The sequence below is a fragment of the Eublepharis macularius genome, chromosome 16 (genome assembly GCF_028583425.1).
Source record: "Eublepharis macularius isolate TG4126 chromosome 16, MPM_Emac_v1.0, whole genome shotgun sequence".
Taxonomy (NCBI): Eukaryota; Metazoa; Chordata; class Lepidosauria; order Squamata; family Eublepharidae; genus Eublepharis; species Eublepharis macularius.
The window spans coordinates 49,175,915-49,193,607 of NC_072805.1; the positions used below are offsets into that span (position 1 = coordinate 49,175,915).

Consider the following 17,693-nt stretch of genomic DNA (forward strand, 5'->3'; position numbering starts at 1 on the left):
AGAAGACATCATGCATCATGTGTAGAACCGGGCCTTGGTGGGTGGTGAATCTCTTGGAGCAGCTGCCAAGTGGCACAGCCCTAAACAGGGCATGCCTGAGGAGGAGGAGGAGGCATCGCCAGCCTTGCCCACCCCTGCCCTGGGCAGGCAGCACAGCCACTGGGTGCCTTCCTGCTGACTCCTCTTGCAGCTGCTGACCGAGACCGTAGGCTTCTTGTACAAGAACCCCCAGTGCTACCGCCGGGAGCCAGCAGAATTCCCTGGGGCTTGGAAGCAAACGCCAGAGCTGGTGGTTGGCCTCTGCAGTCTCATCTGCTCCTATCTTCAGCAGCTGGAGGAGCCAGAAACATCTGCACAAGGTAACAGGGGGTGTCCATAGGGCATACACACACCCTTTGGTCCCGGTGAGACAGAGTGGGAAGCACCAACCCTGGGTCCAGCCCCTCACACACTTCAGCCCGAGTTCCGTCATCATAGGGGTGGAAAGCAAGGTCTGCCCCGCTGTGAGCTGAACCGATCAGGGCCTGACTCCCCTTTGCCCCCCTTTCAGAGCCATCCTGCAGCCTCCTCAGTTACCTGGGCCATGTTGTGCGCGACTTAGAGGCTCAGCTCCACCGCCGGGACTGGCACCGCCTCCAGAGCCCTTCTGGCCTCCGCCAGGCCATGGGCCAGCTGCAGCAACTCCGGCAGCAGCTGGAGCAGCAGAACCCCTGCCCTGGTGTGGAGCCACCCAGGTACTTGGGCCCTGCTCTCAACTCCCCAGTTCCCAAGGACATTTGTCGAAACAGAAAAGCAGGGCTGGGCCATTTGTTCCCCAGATGTTGAACTCAAGGCAGTGAAGATCCAGGTCCCTCCACCCCTTGCATGCCAACATGTGCCTTATGGTCAGAATGTCACCTAAACTGGAGCTTCTGGGAACAAGCCAGCAGGCTATGCACGATGGTGGCTATGCCGCTGCTCGCTCTTACAGGCCTGTTCCCTTGCATGGGGAGTCCAAGAAAAAGGCGAGAAGGAAAAACACGGAGCTCAGGCAGGGGGGGGGGTGCGCTTGGGACTCTTGGAGGCCGCAGAAGAATCCAAGTGGGAGACTGCAGAGAGGTCAAAGCACCAAAACTGAAGGGAGGAGTCTGTAGGCACTGAAAGGCAGGCGGCATTATGCCCACTTGCCGCTGAGCACGAGACTCCAGCGACCTACCCAAGGTCTTCCCGAGTGAAAGGAAGGGCCGTGGGGGTAGGCACGTTGTTACTCTTCAGGCATGTGGCCCATGATAAGTTGTGTCAGCCCTGTAAAATGGTGGGTGGCCTTGGATGAGGAGGAAGTGGAGCTATCCGAGTAGGGGCTGTAGAGAAGCTGGATGTTGTTGGCAGGAAGGAGGGGAGAACCACAGCTGATCCAAGAATATGGCAGGTTCCATTTCTCCCAACAGCCACAAAAAGAGAAAAGGGTCCCAACAAAGCCAATTACCACCAAGGGCAAGATGCCCTAGGAACCCAATAAATCAATAAATTATTTACTCAAAATCTTATTATTCGTGTCTTGCTCACCATGTGAATAAAAGATATACAATCAGTCAAATATTTACAATGTGTACATATACAATTACATAAATACACACATATGTCCCATAATAGCTGCAAAGAGACAATGATAATTCTATAACTTCCTATACAAATTTGCTGGAGTAATGACAGTTCTTGGAATGATTCTTCCTCGTGTCCTCACACTCCAACTGTGTGGTGATGCCAATAGGATGGTCAGTATAAGGTAAGTGTTCAAACACAGCAATGTCAGAAGAGCCTGATAGGATCCCTCTGGATCTCCAGGTAGGTGGCAACGAGCCCGCCAGCTTAGAGTTGCTCGTTTCGGTTTCCCTTCATCCTGGCCTCCTCTCTAACATAAAAGCATTAACAAATATAAACCACCCTTGCTTAGTATATTGAACATTGAATAGTATTCCTTACACACAGTGTAAAAACCTTGTATAAAATTCTTACGTACATTGCATAACATACTTACATGCACATAATAGTCCTAGTCACACTCTCCAGATAGAAACTTTCCAATTCCAATCAATGCTAATTTACAGCAGGTGCTTGTCTGTAGTAACGTGCTTTTTTTGTAATCCTGGCTACATGCCTGCATTCACTTCTCTTAAAGGTACCATACCTCAATAAATCTGTTAATTACAAAAATACTGCAAAATTGATCTCACTGTTTAATCCATATGGGGTTGTACAGTTCATTCTGAAAATCCATTTGGCTTCACTCTGTAATAGCCTCCTATTGTCATTATAATCAAATTGCACCACTTCTAAAACAGAGTATCTTAGTTCCCTTTCGTTGTTATGATTTTTAGCAAAATGATCCACTAAAGGGGCTTCCAGGTTTCCTGTGCGGATCTTGGAAAGATGTTCTCTTATTCTCACTTTTACTGGTCGCTTTGTGCTTCCCACATATACCAAAGGGCAGGGGCATTGGATTATATATACCACTCGTGGTGTAGAGCACGTGGAAAACGATTTAGAAGAGTGGTCTCCCTGTTTGAAGCGCAATTCCACTAGTAGTATAGATTTTGAGCAGGAAGCAAGGGATACGTGTGGAGCGTTTACATCTAGGGGCTACCCGAGGGATGTTGTGAACAGTGCCCTGAAACGAGCCGAAATTAGGTCACGGCAAGACCTTTTGCACCCTCAGAACACGCAGAGACATGAAGATCGAGGCACAGCCTGGGGATTAGAGTTCTCACATCTAGCGGGGGATACAGCCAGTGCTATTAGGAGGCACTGGCATATCATCAAAGATGTGCCTGGATGTGACATACCTCTGAGGGTTGGATTCAGACGTACTAAAAGTCTCCGAGATTCGTTAGTGCACTCTGATTTTAGACCAGTAGTAAAACAACCACATTTGCCTTTGGGACATCATACATGCGGGCACTGCAATGTTTGTGCCCTGAGTGTACCACTTGAATCTATAAAACACCCCACAACAGGTAGACCACTCTATTCTACCTTACAAAAAAAGCCCGTTACTACAGACAAGCACCTGCTGTAAATTAGCATTGATTGGACTTGGAAAGTTTCTATCTGGAGAGTGTGACTAGGACTATTATGTGCATGTAAGTATGTTATGCAATGTATGTAAGAATTTTATACAAGGTTTTTACACTGTGTGTAAGGAATACTATTCAATGTTCAATATACTAAGCAAGGGTGGTTTATATTTGTTAATGCTTTTATGTTAGAGAGGAGGCCAGGATGAAGGGAAACCGAAACGAGCAACTCTAAGCTGGCGGGCTCGTTGCCACCTACCTGGAGATCCAGAGGGATCCTATCAGGCTCTTCTGACATTGCTGTGTTTGAACACTTACCTTATACTGACCATCCTATTGGCATCACCACACATTTGGAGTGTGAGGACACGAGGAAGAATCATTCCAAGAACTGTCATTACTCCAGCAAATTTGTATAGGAAGTTATAGAATTATCATTGTCTCTTTGCAGCTATTATGGGACATATGTGTGTATTTATGTAATTGTATATGTACACATTGTAAATATTTGACTGATTGTATATCTTTTATTCACATGGTGAGCAGGACACGAATAATAAGATTTTGAGTAAATAATTTATTGATTTATTGGGTTCCTAGGTTCCATTTCTCCACAAGTCTTCCTTGCATGGTCTGTTAACGAGAGGACATTTGGGAGGTCTCTCATTCATAGGATTGCCACAGGTCGGAGGCAGCTTGATGGCACATCACACACACATTTCCTCGGAGGTCCGCTGAGAAGATGCTGGGCCTCCTCCTCACTGGCTGTCAAAAGAGGCTCAGGGGATTGGAAGGGGCCAAGGAGATGCCCTTGCTGCCGGGGAGGGAGGACTTGCCCCTCTTGCGAATTACCATGCGAAGGCAGGAGCTGGTGACGGGCCCCGTAACTAGCAGCGGTTCTCCAGTGTCCAGGGCAAGGAAGAGTTTGCTCATCCCAGAGGACCGTGACCTGCGGCTACTGGGGATGAAGCCCGGTGGGGCCTTCTGCATGTAAATCTTGAGTCGGTCTCTGCAGAGGCAGTGCAGATACCATGTCCTCAGTCCCTCCCTCCAAGCGTGTGCTCGCTTTCCCGGACAGCCAGCTGGCCACGGCCCTTCCCCAGCCTTTCCCACCTTGGCCTGCCATGTCCCATGTTACAGCCCCCCTTTCCCTTCCTCTTCTCCTGGCAGGCAGCCCAGCAGCTTCCCCACTGAGGCCTCTGTGGAAAAAAGAGGCCGCTGCTCCTTTGGAGGCCTGCCGAGGCGCTTCCAGTTCGTCTGCTGGCTCACTTTGGGCACCGTGAGCCTGGCCTCGGGCTTCTTCACCGTGCTATACAGCCTGCAGCTGAGCAGGGTCCAGGCTACCCATTGGGTCACCAGCATGGTCCTCTCCGTGCTGCAGGGCATCTTCTTCATGCAGCCACTGAAGGCAACATGCTCTGCACCGGCAGAAAGGGCAGGGGTGGGTGGGTGGGGGCCTCTCCTTCCCCACGTGAACCCCACACAGGGCCGGCTGCCCAGAGGCTTGCTGGTTTACTTCCCCTCCTCTCCCCTCAGGTGGTGGCCCTCACCTTGATCTTCTCTCTGATGCGGAGGAGGGAGCTGTGGCAGGACAGGGGTCAGGAGCGGGAGCTACAGCGGGCACTAGCCCTTGTGGGTGGGTAATTCAAGCGTCAAACCCCAGCAGCTCCACACCGGCCGACTCGCACCTCTGGGCTCATCCAGGGGTGGGGGGAGTGGGGCTGCTAGACGCCAAGCATTTTACAGAACTTTGGTGGCCTCCACCCCCAAAGACTCTCTTCTCTTGGGACTCTCTTCTTCTGCTGTACCTCGCCCTGAGCCTGCTTGAGGGAAGGGTGGGTTAGAAATGTAATAAATGATGATGATGATGCCAGGGCCTCCCGTTTCCTCCAGAAGGGCACCTGCACTCTGCACCCCCAAGCGCAAAAGGCCGGGCCACCGACGGCATCTACAGGCCACCCCCTCTCAAGCCGGCAGTGCAGCCCAAGGGAAGAGCCCTGAGAGAAAAAAGGCTGTACTCCTTGGCCCGAGAAATTGCGGGTAAGAAGCAGTCGGTGCCTGGGAAATCAGCTGCTCCCAGAACTGGCCCAAGAGGTTCTGGGCATATCTCAGTGTGGGGCGAAGGCGCCCAGACTGGAGCAGGGAGGAGCTCAAGCAATGGGCACTGCAGATTAGGAAGGGAAAACACCAAATCCCAGGGGAGACCCCCCCCCCACCCTTGACAAGCGCCGTCGAGGAAGCGTAAGAAGCAAGATGACTTCCTTGGAAAAGTGGAAGTTTCGCTGAAATGAGGCGAATGAGAAAGAGGAGAGGCTTTGGCAAGACAAATGTACGCTGAGAGTAAGGAAAGTAGGGAAAGAATACGAGGAGCATATTGTTAAAAACCCCAAGGCAAGAATTTCTCTAGAGACCATCTGAAGCAAGGAAATGGCCCGGGTGGCAGTGAGGCTGCTGGAGAGCAAAAGGGCGAAAGGATTGCTGCAGGATGAGGCCAGACGGAGCCCAGAGGAACTGAACCAATTCTCGGCATTGGTCTCCATAGCAGAGCCCTTCCCAATGGGGCTGCTGTTTCCAGGCCAGGAAGGCCCGAATTAGATAAAGGGGGTGAGAAAGTTCTAGGGCTGATGGACAGCTTCCTTTTACTTCATTTATACTCCACCTTTCTCTCCAAATCAGTTTACATTATTCTCCTCTCATCCGTGTTTTCCTCACACCAAACCCTGCGAGTAGGTTAGGCTGAGAGTTTGTGAGTGGCCCAGGGTCACCAAGTAAACTCCCATGGCAAAGTGGGGAATCGAACCCGGGTCTCCTAGCTCCTGCCCTGTCACTCTGGCCACTACAGTACATTGACTCCTAGGGTGGATGGGCATTTACATTAAAATTGAGACATCCCAGATGGAACTTGGCGTGTGAAATTGTTCACCTCTTAACCATGTGCTGCTGGTTGCCAAATTCAGCCTCCCTTCTAGAGGACGGGAAGGCCGTCAATGCGGCACCAGCAGTCCGGCGGCACCTTAGATCATCTTGGTCTCTAAGGTGATGCCGGACTCAAATCCTGCTGTTCTGCTGCAGACTAACACAGCTAACCACCTAAATGTAACACCCATTTTTCGTAGCGGAGATCCAGGAAATTAAAGGCCCATTAGTCTAATAGCTGCTCCAGGTAAATTGTTGGGGATTCCTAGTAAGGATAATGTTTAAGTAGATATAGGAACAAGTAGGTATAGCAATCAGCCCCACTGAGAAAGACTCAGCATGGCTCTGGTAAAGGGAAGTCCTGCCTCACCAACCTTTTGGAGCTGACGGAGCTAGCTAGCTTGCTAGCACACTAACAAGGATGGCCCCGTGGGTGTGATAGGCTTGGACTATCAGACTTTTTGGTAAGATCCCTCACCAAAGGCTCCTGGAGTAGACATGGGATGAAAGAATGTAGAGACTTGTGGCTTAGGAACCGGGTCCAGGACAGACAGCAGGAATCAATGCAGAGTAGGGAGAGGGACTCCCCTGGGGACCGGCATTGGGACTGGAGGTTTTTAACTTGTTCACAAACGATCTGGCATTGGGAGTGATCAGCACGGTGGCCAGGGTGGTCTTAGCCATGGGGCAACCAGGGCTGCTGCCCTGGGCCCAAGACTGGGGAAGGAGCCCCCGCTGCCTAACTACTGTGGGGTCACCACTGACCTCTTCTCTGGAGCTGTGGTGGCCAGCACGGGCACTAAGCTGTGTAGATGGCACGAAGTTATTCTGATGCTGAGGCCCATAGCAGATTGTGAAGAGCTCCGAGGGATCTCTCAGAAGTCAGTGGCAACGCAGCAGAGGAAGGGCACAGTCGGTGTGTAAACGGAGGCCTGTTTGGTCTCAAAACCGTAACTTGCCATGTGCACAAACAGGGCCTGAAGTGGAAGTGACTGAGCAGGAATAAGATCATGGACTTGTAAAGGATAGCGAGGTGAAAAGGCCTACTCGTTTACTTACTTCATTTAGACCCCCCTTTTCTCCTGAATGGGAAATCAGAGTGGCTTGCAATATTCTCCCCTACAGCAAGGGTGAAGAAAAGAGAGAAACTCCACACTAAAGATGACTAGGAAGAACATCGAGGGAATGGTTGGTTTTTCCTCCTCTCGAAATACTAGAACTTGTGGTTGAGGCTGTTGGGCAACAGATTCAGGGCAGACAAAAGGAAGGCTTCTTAACGGGCCTTGACTTGAGGGCTCTACTGCCACAGACTCTACTGGTGGCTACTAACTGAGCTGGAGATTAGACAAGTTCTTGGAGGAAAGGTCGGCACGAGGCACGAAAGCAGCCGAAGGATGACTCGGTGGAACCTGAGAGGCAGAAACGGGGGCTGCTGGCAGGCCCTCTTAGGGTAGTGGGTCAGTATCTGAAACACGATGCTGAGTTCAATGGACCTTTGGTGGTCTAATCCAGTACAGTGGCTCTTAATAACATTTGATTTATATACTGCCCTTCAGGACAGCTTAACACCCACTCAGAGCGGTTTACAAAGTATGTTATTATCATCCCCACAACAATCACCCTGTGAGGTGGGTGCAGCTGAGAGAGCACTGAAAGAGCTGTGGCTGACTCAAGGTCACCCATTGGCTTCAAGCAGAGGAGTGGGGAATCAAACCCGGTTCTCCAGATTAGAGTCCCGTGCTCTTAACATACTGGCTCTTGTGTTTCAAGGCTGGTCAAAATAGGAGGGGGAAAGAGGAGACCAACTATGTATACATGAGACACTTTTTTTAAAGCCTTTGCACTTCTCTCAGGGATGTTACATGTGTATATGTATTTTATTCCATGTATAAACAGAAATAGAACAGAAATAGAAAAAATGGGGAACCCACAAGGACTTGCCGGGAGTGGGGGTGTCACATCATTTCCCGCTAGCGGGGTAGATCCTATCCTAGCCCGTACCCTTACAATCTCTGTTTTGGTGCCCATTGAAAGCAGAAAGCCTGCAAGCAGCCAGCCCTTTGCTCTCAGATGAGCATGCCCTCTGCTCAGCTACCAGAGAAGCAATGGAAAGCGCAGCCCTGCTGCATTCATGCTGCATCTGCCAGCAAACCTTGGTCGAACATGCACATCTGTTTCTGCACTCCTGGCAGATTTGGCCCCCTCGCCTGCAATGCAGAGTCACCTGGGTTTGTCATCCAATGGTTCTGTTGGAACTGGCAGCTTTCAGAACCCCCCAGCACAGGACTGGTGGAAGATGGAGTCCTGATTTCTCCCTTCTGACACTTTTGCCACCCCCACCCCCCCAGTGCAGCTTGTGTTCCTGGCCGTGCTGATGGTCCTTTGTTATGCTGAGAGGAGCCCCAACGAGTTCTATCTGAATGAGGCCCTTCAAAAAAGCTTTGCACGCCAAGCGGGCAACATCCAGACTCTTGAGCATCTGTACGCCTGGGCCAAGCGCACCCTGCTGCCTGGCATCTATCGTGATTCTGAAGGTGAGAGAAGACAGGAACCTGGATGCAGCTGGCGGGGGAGGGGGTGTCAAAGGAAAGCCCGCCCCAGAGCGCCAGCCTTCTAGTCTCGTTCCCGCCCTCCAGCTTTTCAGGTAGGCATGAATGGCTTCTCTGCACTCGTGTGCCCATCCGAACAGCCCCTCCTTCTCTTGCTCTTCCAGGTTTTGCCACAGATGGGAACTCTTTCCTTGTCGGGAGTGTGCGGCTGCGGCAGGTCCGGGCCAAGGGAGGCCCAAACAAGTCTGGGCCAGCTTTCCTTTGGCCCCCAGAGGAACCCTGTGCAGCCAGTCAGGAAGACAGAGGGTGCTTTGGCCCCAACTGGGGCCCTGCTGACCCAGATGACAGAGCCCAGGCGAGAGCCTGGGTCTACCAGACTGGAACTGCCCTGCAAGAGTTCCCTGTCTGGGGGAAGCTGGCCATCTATCCAGGAGGCGGCTACCTGGCAGACCTTGGACCAAACGCAACGCATGCCAACAGGTAGGTGGACCAGGAGACAGACAGACAGCAGGTAGCGTCCAGCACTTGTCTCTCAGCCCTTCTGCTCACAGGGACTCTGTTCTCCCGTATCTCCTGTGGTTTCTCACGCACAGGACAGAGATTTTGTGGCTGGTGGCTGTGGGTGGAGGGAGCAGAGATGAGCAGCAGCTGACTCTCCCCTCTGGTTGGGTAAACTAGCATGTGTTCCCTCTGCCCACTTTGTAGCCCTGCAGAATCATCTTACTTTGCATTTCAAAGTTGTTCACTGGCACCACATACACCTTGAGGGCAACAAGAACCATGAAACTCTTTGCCTTCCAATCTGTACAAAATTCACAAGAGACATAGGGGCGCATAAGGACGTGCAATTGGCCGCGAGTGTAGCATTCTATTGGTCCATGCACAGCCACCTCTTTCCCTCTGGGGCAAATCCGATGCCTGGAACAGAATACGTTTTTTCCTGTCGTTTGGCCTGATATCTGGTATTCGGTGGTACCCTAATCTTGGATTTGAATTCCTCTTGGCTAATCTGGCTGTTGATAAATCTGCCCCCCCCCCTCGTGAATTTTTCTAACAGGCCCTCAAGAAAGCCAGTCCTTTGAAGCGTAATCTAGACTTTGCTTATTAGGCTAGCATTTGCCACCCAGAGCAGAGGAGGCGTCAGAAGGAAGCCAGCCAGTGAAACTCACAAGAGGGAGCTGGTGCTGGCAGACTGCAGAGTTGCCCCACCGTGGCTCCTTGTGCATCAAGCCCACACACCAAACAGCAGGGGCTTCTGTGCTCACTCTTCTGTTCGGCAACTCCCCTTCCCCTGCACCTGTCAATCCTGCAGTAAAGCAGGCGGCTCTCCTCTGTCTCCTCTAGCATCCTTCATGCTCTGGCACAGGACAAGTGGCTGGACAGGTGCACACGGGCCATCTTCATAGAATTCACCGTCTACAATGCCAACGTCGACCTCTTCTGTGCGGTCACAGTGATGCTCGAGACCAGCGGAATAGGCAAGAAGGGATGGGGAAGAGGGCAAGCTGGTGCCCTAGGACCCTATGGCTGGTGGGCACATGCCTTCCCAGGGAACCCCTGAACCCCAGCCAAGGACTGAATGGGGGAGGGGCCTGGCCCTGCCCTGATGGCTCTTTCCACTGCAGGGGCCTTTACCAGCTCAACTGCCCTGCAGATTCTTCGGCTCTATCCCAACAGCCAGATGCTTGTTCAGCTGGCCTGTGCCCAGATTGTATTCTTGCTCCTGCTCTTGTACTACATCGTGGTGCAGGTGAGTGGAGGGCTTCCTGGGGGAGTTAAGCCAAATCCAGTACGCTATTGGAGTCAGGGCTTCAGCCTGTTGGGCACCTCTGTGAAGTGAGGGGGGGGGATTCCTGCAGTAGCAGTGCCGGACCACTTAGGCAGTCCAAAGCTGCCTTTTCACAGGGCCCCTGTAATGTAGGGGCAGCGCCTGAAGGAGCAGAGGTGGAGGTACTTCAGCACCAAGAGGAACCTGCTGGATGCCCTCAGCGTCCTCATCAGCCTGACTGTAGTGGGCCTGTATGTGAAGAGGGGAGTTCTGGCAGCCAGTGTCCTGAGACGGCTCCGCCGGGACCGCAGCAGGTCAGGGTGCGCCGTGCAGTGCACGCCACGAGTGTTGGAGAAGCCCTCAGGATGGGTCCCTTGTTCTTCCTTGCCCTGCCCACGGCCACCCCGGCAAGGGCAGCCCAGCTTGGCACTGGGGCGCACGCAGTTCAACCACCGTTCCTCACCTCCACACCTGTGGCTCCATTGCAGTTTCGTCAGGTTCTCAGAGATGGCCGAAGCAGACGCAGCTCTTACCTACCTGATTGCCTTTCTGGTGGCCTTGACCACCATCCAGCTGTGGAATCTGCTTCGATTGAATCCAAGGCTGCATCTCATCACCCGGACACTGCAGGTGGCCTGGGACGAGATCCTGGGGTTCCTCCTCACACTTCTGGTGCTCCTCGTTGGCTACGCCTTTGCAGTAAGGAAGACGCATGCTCACAACTGCCCAGCCTGGGCAGCCAGCCTACCCCAGCAGGCTACAATGCACCCCAGGCAAGATGCTTGACACAGGGCCACTTGTCAGGCACCACCACCAGGGGGAACTCATGGCCACTGCAGAATACAGCCTCGGGAGCCAAGAGGATGGAGTGCTGCCACTGCCAGCCATGCCCACTCGTTGTGCCCCCACCTACTGCGCTGGGGAGCATCCCAATGGGGGGGGGGGCAGCCTGCCTGCAACCCTTCCTTCCTGCCCCTTCCCTTGCTTTAGCCCAACAAAGCACAGCCTGGGAGGAGAGCCTGGGCCACTCGCCTGTGAGGGAAAGGGGGCAGGAAAAAGCGCTACAACAGCTATGGTAGAGGCAGAGGAGGTATTTAGCAAAGGCAACCGTAGTGCTAGCAGCACTGATCGCTTTCAGGACATTCCGCAGCAGCAGCAGCAGGGGGTCTCCTCCAACTGCCTAGATGGAGACCTCGTAACGACTGCCAAGGTCAGGGCCAAAGTAGGAGGGGACTCTTGGATCCCCACACCCCCTTTTCCCTCTTCCCCTATGTGCTCCTGTCAACCAACAGTGTAACCTGATGTTCGGATGGAGCATCTTCAACTACAAGACCTTCTTTGATTCAGTGGTGACCATTGTGGGGCTGCTGGTCGGGATATTCAATTACGAAGCGGTAAGTGCCTGGCAGAGGCCCTCCAGAGGCGCTGCCCTATCATGGCACATTCTGGGCTGAGTGGGAGAGCCCGTCCCAGTTCTACTCAGCGCCAGCGGTCTTTCCGGGGCCAGCAAGGCTCAGCGTGGCAAGGCCTGCATCCCAAAAACCTTGCTCTGCTGTGCCTGGCCCAGGTCATCACCTTGGACCCAGTGCTGGGCTCCCTTCTGATTGCCACCAGCGTCCTTTCCATGGTGTTTGTGATCATCAACTTGTTTGTCTCTGCCCTTCTGACAATCTTCAGCAGGGAGATGAAGGCTGTGAAGGTAAGCGGGGCTCCGAGCGGTTCATCCCCAGCCAAGGGCGGGGGGGGGAGGCAGACTCCCTTAAAGGAAGCCGTTCCTGCCTGCTGCCTTCCGGCCAGGTTCACCCACCACTGCATTTCTCCCCTCCTGTAGGGCAGCAAAGAGGAGTCCATGATACAGTTAGTTCAACTAAAGATCTCCATTTTATTTGGAATCAAGCGGTGGGTCCCAGTACCTGCCCAGGATGAAGCTGCACAGGACTGGCTCCCGCCCCCGGGACAGCTCAGCACAGACGCTGCAAGGAGCTCGGCTTCAAGGCCTCACTGAAAAACACAACTTCGTTTTTTAAAAAAAGCTCTGCTGGATAGGGGAGCAGCTTTTCTCTCACTAAGCAGCTTGGGGTTGGCCAGTGTCACACCAGGCAGAAAAGATGCCTCTTCCCACACTGCCTGGATTCTCCTTGCAGTGCCTTAGTAACGTCACAGGGAAGTTTCACTTCCCTTGTAACAAGAACCCACCACAGCTTCTACTCTGCTCCGACCTTTGAGGCAGCAGTCCGGTCCACTCCCCAAAAAACAGCCAAGCTGCAAAAGGCGCCGTCCCCCTCCTCGTCGCGAGCTGGGAACGGGAGACACCAGCCCGCACTCCATGTAACTGTGGAAACGGGAGTTTCTTTTCTCTAGGATTTTATATGTTGCAAAATGGCGACGAAGCGGGCGTCGAGGAAAGTGGCACACGTTTCTTTACCAAATAAAACAAACCTCTCACAGCCAGGAGCTGGGACTACGAGACAAAAAGGTGGTTAAGTGACAGACAAGGAAAGGATGACCATCCTCCAACGTTTCGACTAATGTCCCGTATTTTCAGCTGACTGGACACTGTTACAGACCTTACGGAAGCACTGCCTGGCATCCAAAATAAAAGGCTAACCTCTGACTGTTCCTTTCGTTCATGGGCTTCCCCCTCACCCCAGCAAGCAGCACTGGAGTTACGCAATTTGAGCAGGGATGAAGCAACTGGGAGGTGACATTTTCCCCTTAACTCTTCAAATATTAAGCTCAGTGTTAGGTACGCTAAGAGGCACTACAGAGAACAGGAAATAAGCTGTTTGGCACCTGCACCCATATCGTGGGGTGGGTGGGGAGGAGACAGGAATCCAGCCCCCTTAATTAGCACACTTACTGCTGCCTCTGCTTCAATACCCCCCCCCAATAAACCAAAATAAACCAAGATGGGGTATGTGACCCCTGCAGCTGCCCCCAGAGACTTTTTATTGAGTTACTAGAGAAGGTACAAACCCACCAACCTAAGAAAAGCCGCTGAAAGTATTAGACAGATGTCACGAAGGAGAGCAGAGGCTGCCTCCTGCTGCCACACTGGTCCATTGCAGGAGGTGAAGTGGCAGCTGCCTGAAGTAGCTTTGGTCAGTAAGGCAGATGAATGACCAAAGAGGCGCGAGTTATGCACAAGGCAAGCGCAAGGCTCCAAGCCCAGCTAGGGCAGAGCCGCTATGGGGCCAGGCCTGCATAAAGCAGACAGGGGGCCTTACAGGAGGGAAAGAGGTCCTATTTCTCCAACAGCTGCAGGTAGGCAGGCCATTGAGCCAACCAGAACCTCGGCACAGTCTCGCTTCCCACACCAGTCCTACATTTTGTCATTGTTCTCCACCTCAAAGATAAAAGGAATGAAGGCCCCGGAGGGCTCCCTGAGAACGTAGCAGGCAAAACAAAGCAAACTAGGACCAACAGCAGCCCCTGTGAAGAGCTGGCTTTGTCACACAACTTTGTCCTGAACCTTTGAAGCTGTGCCCGGCCCCCCAACTTTTTCCAGAACCGGGGGGGGGGGGCGCTGCACATAGCAAGCCCATGCCCCTCCAATGCTCTACGCAGGAAGCACAGCTTCGCTAAAAGATCGCCCCAGATGCTCCCATCACAAAAAGGCTCCACGGTTTCCCTCCAGGAGCAGAGGACATCAGAAAAGCAGCGGCATTTGGTGTAAGGACAGCAGAAAGAAAGGCCAGGAGGAAAAAGGAGAGAGAGAGAGCATGTGTGGCCATGTGCTCCTTTCTCCATGCTAACGGGGGAAGCAGCAAGCCAGGCAGGCCGGCCGACCCCCTTCCAGGCTCCTCTTTCTTAGGTTTTCTTCTTCAGCTCCTCAAACCTTCGCGAGAGATCATCAAAGTCAATGTCTTCTGATGCAGAAGTGCTAGAGGCAGCAGGCAGCGTGTCTGGAACCGAGGGCAGCTCAGGCAGCACAAAATTATCATGTGAGCTGGATGGTCCTGTGGGCGCTTGTGCCACACCGTCTGGCTTCAACCCAGGCCCTGCAAGGGACAAAGAGCACGTTATTACAATCAAGTTCACAGGCAGGCCAACCAGATCAGAAACAGCTGTTGGGACTCTTGCGGCAAGAGAAAGCTCTAGGCTCAGAGAAGAGAGCAAAACGGCAGAGCCCTTCACAGCAGGAGACAGCAGTCATAGCAAGCTTGCCCCCCCGCCCCACTCCGCTACAGGGAGAGACACCTGGCCAGGAGGCAGAGGAACCAGCTGGTTCTAGCCTGATGGCTCTTGCACAGGAAATGAGTGACCCAGACTCTCTCACTGGAGGTCTTCAGGACAGAGGCCAGGCCTAGGCTAGTGATACCCTAAGTTGAGATTCCCTCCATGGAGCGAGGGCTTGAACTGGATGGTCTACATCTAGCTCTAATACCATGGTCTCTGGGTAAGAAGGACCCGCCGCGCCCAAATCACAGCCTTCTGGCAGCATGTGTAGGCACCCCAACCCTGAAACTACAAATGCCAGGGAGGCTGGAGCACCTCAATGGTGCACTTGCTGCACCACTGAAGCAAGGGCCCACCACATGCCTTCTTTCCCAGGAAAACCCCAGCAGCCTGGAGCTGATACCCAGTGCTCTTCTGCTAGCACCCCCCGTTCTTCCTCTCCAGCCCCTCCTTGGACTCACCAGCCACGTGGGAGGATGAGACTTCCTTGTCAGTGCTGATGTCATCAATCTGAAACAGGTATGAGCTGGTTTGGCTCAGAAACCTCCCTTCATCCCAACAGAAAACTCCCCAGGAGAACCCAGAATGGTCAAGGCAGAAAACAGGAACCAGGACTAATCTTTGGGCGCTTTGCATCTATTGGAATTGAGAGTGGAGGGGTCCCTCCTCTATTTGACCACATCACTCAAGCCAAAGAGCAGAGGGAGGGAGGAGCGTGTTCATTTTTAACCTGCTCGCCCCCAATTTTGTTTTGGGAAAGACAGCGAAGGAACTGGAGCTGGCTGTTATTGTTTTGGGCATCAACAGGTATCAAACATGCAGGCTGAACAAGCAACCTGCCAGCCAAGTGGTGTGATCTTGCTCCGAGGAAAGAGTTCAGAGTCATGAGAGATGCAACCAGGAAGAGGAGGGGGTCCTGCTCCTTTCCAGAGGCCGGGCGCTACGAACTGAACTCCCCATCAGTACCCCACCACACAGCGAAAAATTCAAGGCGGCTTCGAAATCTGTGATGAGCAAGAACCTGCTCTGACCCAGGGTTTTACTTGCTGGCCTCTGACTCAAGGGGAGGAGCAGCTCTGAGAGGCCTTGCTGGGAGCTCAATCTCTGTTCCTCGTGTGAACTCTAGGGGCAGCTCAAGAACTTACCGACTCGTATGTCGGAGGTGTGGCTGGAATCTGAGGGGGATGAAGGCCGGTGAAAGGCTGGTATGTCCCCACAGGCAGGCCATTGAAATTCTCCTGTGGGCCAGAAAGGAAAAAGAAGCTTCCCTCAGCAAGCAGCCCTGGAAGCAGCCTCTGCCCCTCACTGAAGAACCAAATGCCCCTTCCTGCACTCCCCTCCCCCAGCCCCAAAGCTACTGGGTTCTCTTCTCCCCACTAAAGAGAGACAGACACTTACCGGTCCTTTAGGAGGTGGGTATGAGAACGGGGGAGTGGGAGATGGCATCGGCATAGGCATCGGGACAACCCCATCAGGGCCAGTCAAAGGGGCCATGAAGCCGCCGCCGCCGCCACCTCCTCGCCCACCTTTCTTTGCTTCGTCCACGAATCCCACATCAATTAAGTTTGCTTCCACACCAGCAGGAGCTTCAGCCTGAGAAGACCAAGGGAGGAAGGGGAGGCGAAGAGGCTTACATCACAAGCAGGAAACAACTGGCATCAGGGGAAAGACGAACTGCTGCTGCTGCCGAGGATGCCACAGCAGGACCACCTCCCACATCCACAGCAAATCTCCCCATTCTACTCACCATAACCACAGAGTCTGGCTCATAGGGCACATTGTAGTTCTTTGCAATCTCAATGAGGTACCTCTCCACAAGGATTTTGGGAGGTGCCTCTACACTGAGTTTGTGCATCAGCTAGAAGGCAGAAAATGCTCAGAATCATTTTTTGGCCTGCGCAGACGAGGACCTCACCCAAAGCAAGGAAAACACATGTTCCTATGGGAAGGCCCCGGATCCCTCCCTTGCACACCACCCCAATGGCAACAGGTCTCCATTGTAGCACTTCCCAGGGAAAGCCCCTCCTCAACTCACCCGGTCATTGACAGTGCCAATTTGGTTACTCCTACATAGCTTGCCATATTCCTTGCTATACTTGGCACAGAGTTGGTCTGCGACCTGGTGAAGAAACAACACCCTAACACAAAGGTCCTCTCTAAGCAGCAGCAGAGCAACAGGCATGGAAATACTTGGCTTGGGCAGAGAAAGACTAAGTCCAACTTCTGGCTTAGCCAAGAAACTTCCAGGTGCCTTAAAGCAAACCCCCCCCCCCACTTCCTGGAAGAGCAGCGCCATTGACAAGCTACACTAAGCCCTGGAAAAACAGCCTGTCTCAGCAATTCAAGCATGTCCACCAGTAGCAGGAAGTGGCTCGCTTTGCCAAGGCCCAGGTAGCATTACTCACAATCTTCAGCTCAGCTACTTCAGACTGAAGCCGGGGAGCAGCCCAAATAAGGGTGGAGACAGCTTCTGCCAGTCCAGAGTCCAGCTCTCTGTAGGAACCATACAATGCTTAACCCCCGGGGAAACTCTGCCCCAGAAACCAGAGAAAGGACGAGACGCGGCGGGGGGCGGCTCCCTGACCAACACCTACTTCATAGACTGAATGAGGCCGAAGCGCGACAGAAGCAGGTCGCAGTAGAGCTCCAGGATCTCCATGGCCTCCACCAAGTAGTCCTCGCGGATGATGTGCTCCACGCGGATACGAGCCCGCTCGTCCTTGCCGGCAGCCAGATAGTCCGCGATCTCTTTCCGCGCCTTCTGGGCGAGCTCAGCTGCGGGACGAAGGGGCAGCGGGAGGGGGCCTCAGCAGCCGGCTCCAGCCCCCGGGGGGCGAGCAGGGCGCGGCCACGGCAGGAACCGAGCCAGGCCCGCTGGCCCTCGGGGCCCCCCAGCGATCCCCACCCACAGCCCCGCGCAGGCTGCCGCGGGCGGGGCTTCTCTGCGGGCCGGGCCGGGCCCCGGGAAAGCCCCCCGAGAGCCGCCGGGGCTCCAGGCCTCGGGCCCGCCCACCAACAGCCCCCTGACAAGAGGCTTCGCGGCCTCCTGGGAAAGCCCCCCCCCCGCTCACTTTTCTTCTTCTCCAGCAGCTTCAGGCGGTTGATGACGAGGCGGAGGTTCACTCGCAGGCGCTCGGCCTTGAACCCGGAGCCCAACATGGTGCGCAGGCCCTGCAGCTGCCCGAGAGACGGCGCGGAAGTCACTCAACGGCCCGGCCGCCGCCCTCC

At 53.8% G+C, this 17,693-nt stretch overlaps 2 protein-coding genes across 2 annotated transcripts in view; one reads left to right on the forward strand and one right to left on the reverse strand.

The window, feature by feature from the left end:
• PKD1L3 (polycystin 1 like 3, transient receptor potential channel interacting) overlaps positions 1-12,291 on the forward strand; it is a 29,238-nt gene extending 16,947 nt beyond the window's left edge. Inside the window, exons 18-31 of the mRNA XM_055000285.1 lie at positions 191-359; positions 551-734; positions 4,224-4,498; positions 4,540-4,689; positions 4,947-5,093; positions 8,318-8,503; positions 8,683-8,998; positions 9,863-9,996; positions 10,144-10,268; positions 10,440-10,600; positions 10,775-10,985; positions 11,579-11,680; positions 11,854-11,985; positions 12,118-12,291. Coding sequence (XP_054856260.1) covers positions 191-359; positions 551-734; positions 4,224-4,498; positions 4,540-4,689; positions 4,947-5,093; positions 8,318-8,503; positions 8,683-8,998; positions 9,863-9,996; positions 10,144-10,268; positions 10,440-10,600; positions 10,775-10,985; positions 11,579-11,680; positions 11,854-11,985; positions 12,118-12,291 — 2,466 coding nt within the window. The remainder of the gene's footprint in view (positions 1-190; positions 360-550; positions 735-4,223; positions 4,499-4,539; positions 4,690-4,946; positions 5,094-8,317; positions 8,504-8,682; positions 8,999-9,862; positions 9,997-10,143; positions 10,269-10,439; positions 10,601-10,774; positions 10,986-11,578; positions 11,681-11,853; positions 11,986-12,117) is intronic.
• On the reverse strand, positions 12,149-17,691 carry IST1 (IST1 factor associated with ESCRT-III). The gene is made up of 9 exons (XM_055000299.1): positions 17,537-17,691; positions 17,060-17,240; positions 16,871-16,958; positions 16,501-16,584; positions 16,213-16,323; positions 15,864-16,058; positions 15,611-15,703; positions 14,927-14,975; positions 12,149-14,287 (listed from the first exon to the last, which is right to left on the reverse strand). Exons 1-9 carry the CDS (start codon positions 17,622-17,624, stop codon positions 14,097-14,099), a joined length of 1,080 nt encoding a protein of 359 aa, XP_054856274.1. The 5' UTR covers positions 17,625-17,691; the 3' UTR covers positions 12,149-14,096.
• Between the last annotated feature and the right edge of the window lie 2 nt (positions 17,692-17,693).

What these genes read in the sequence shown, in the direction of transcription:
- IST1 (XM_055000299.1), bottom strand. Translation starts at nt 17,624, where the DNA reads ATGTTGGGCTCCGGGTTCAAGGCCGAGCGCCTGCGAGTGAACCTCCGC. An exon ending in AAGTAGCTGAGCTGAAGATT is followed by an intron (nt 16,585 to 16,870) that starts GTGAGTAATGCT and finishes TTTCTTCACCAG; the next exon opens with GTCGCAGACCAACTCTGTGC. An exon ending in CTCATCCTCCCACGTGGCTG is followed by an intron (nt 14,288 to 14,926) that starts GTGAGTCCAAGG and finishes TGTCCCTTGCAG; the next exon opens with GGCCTGGGTTGAAGCCAGAC.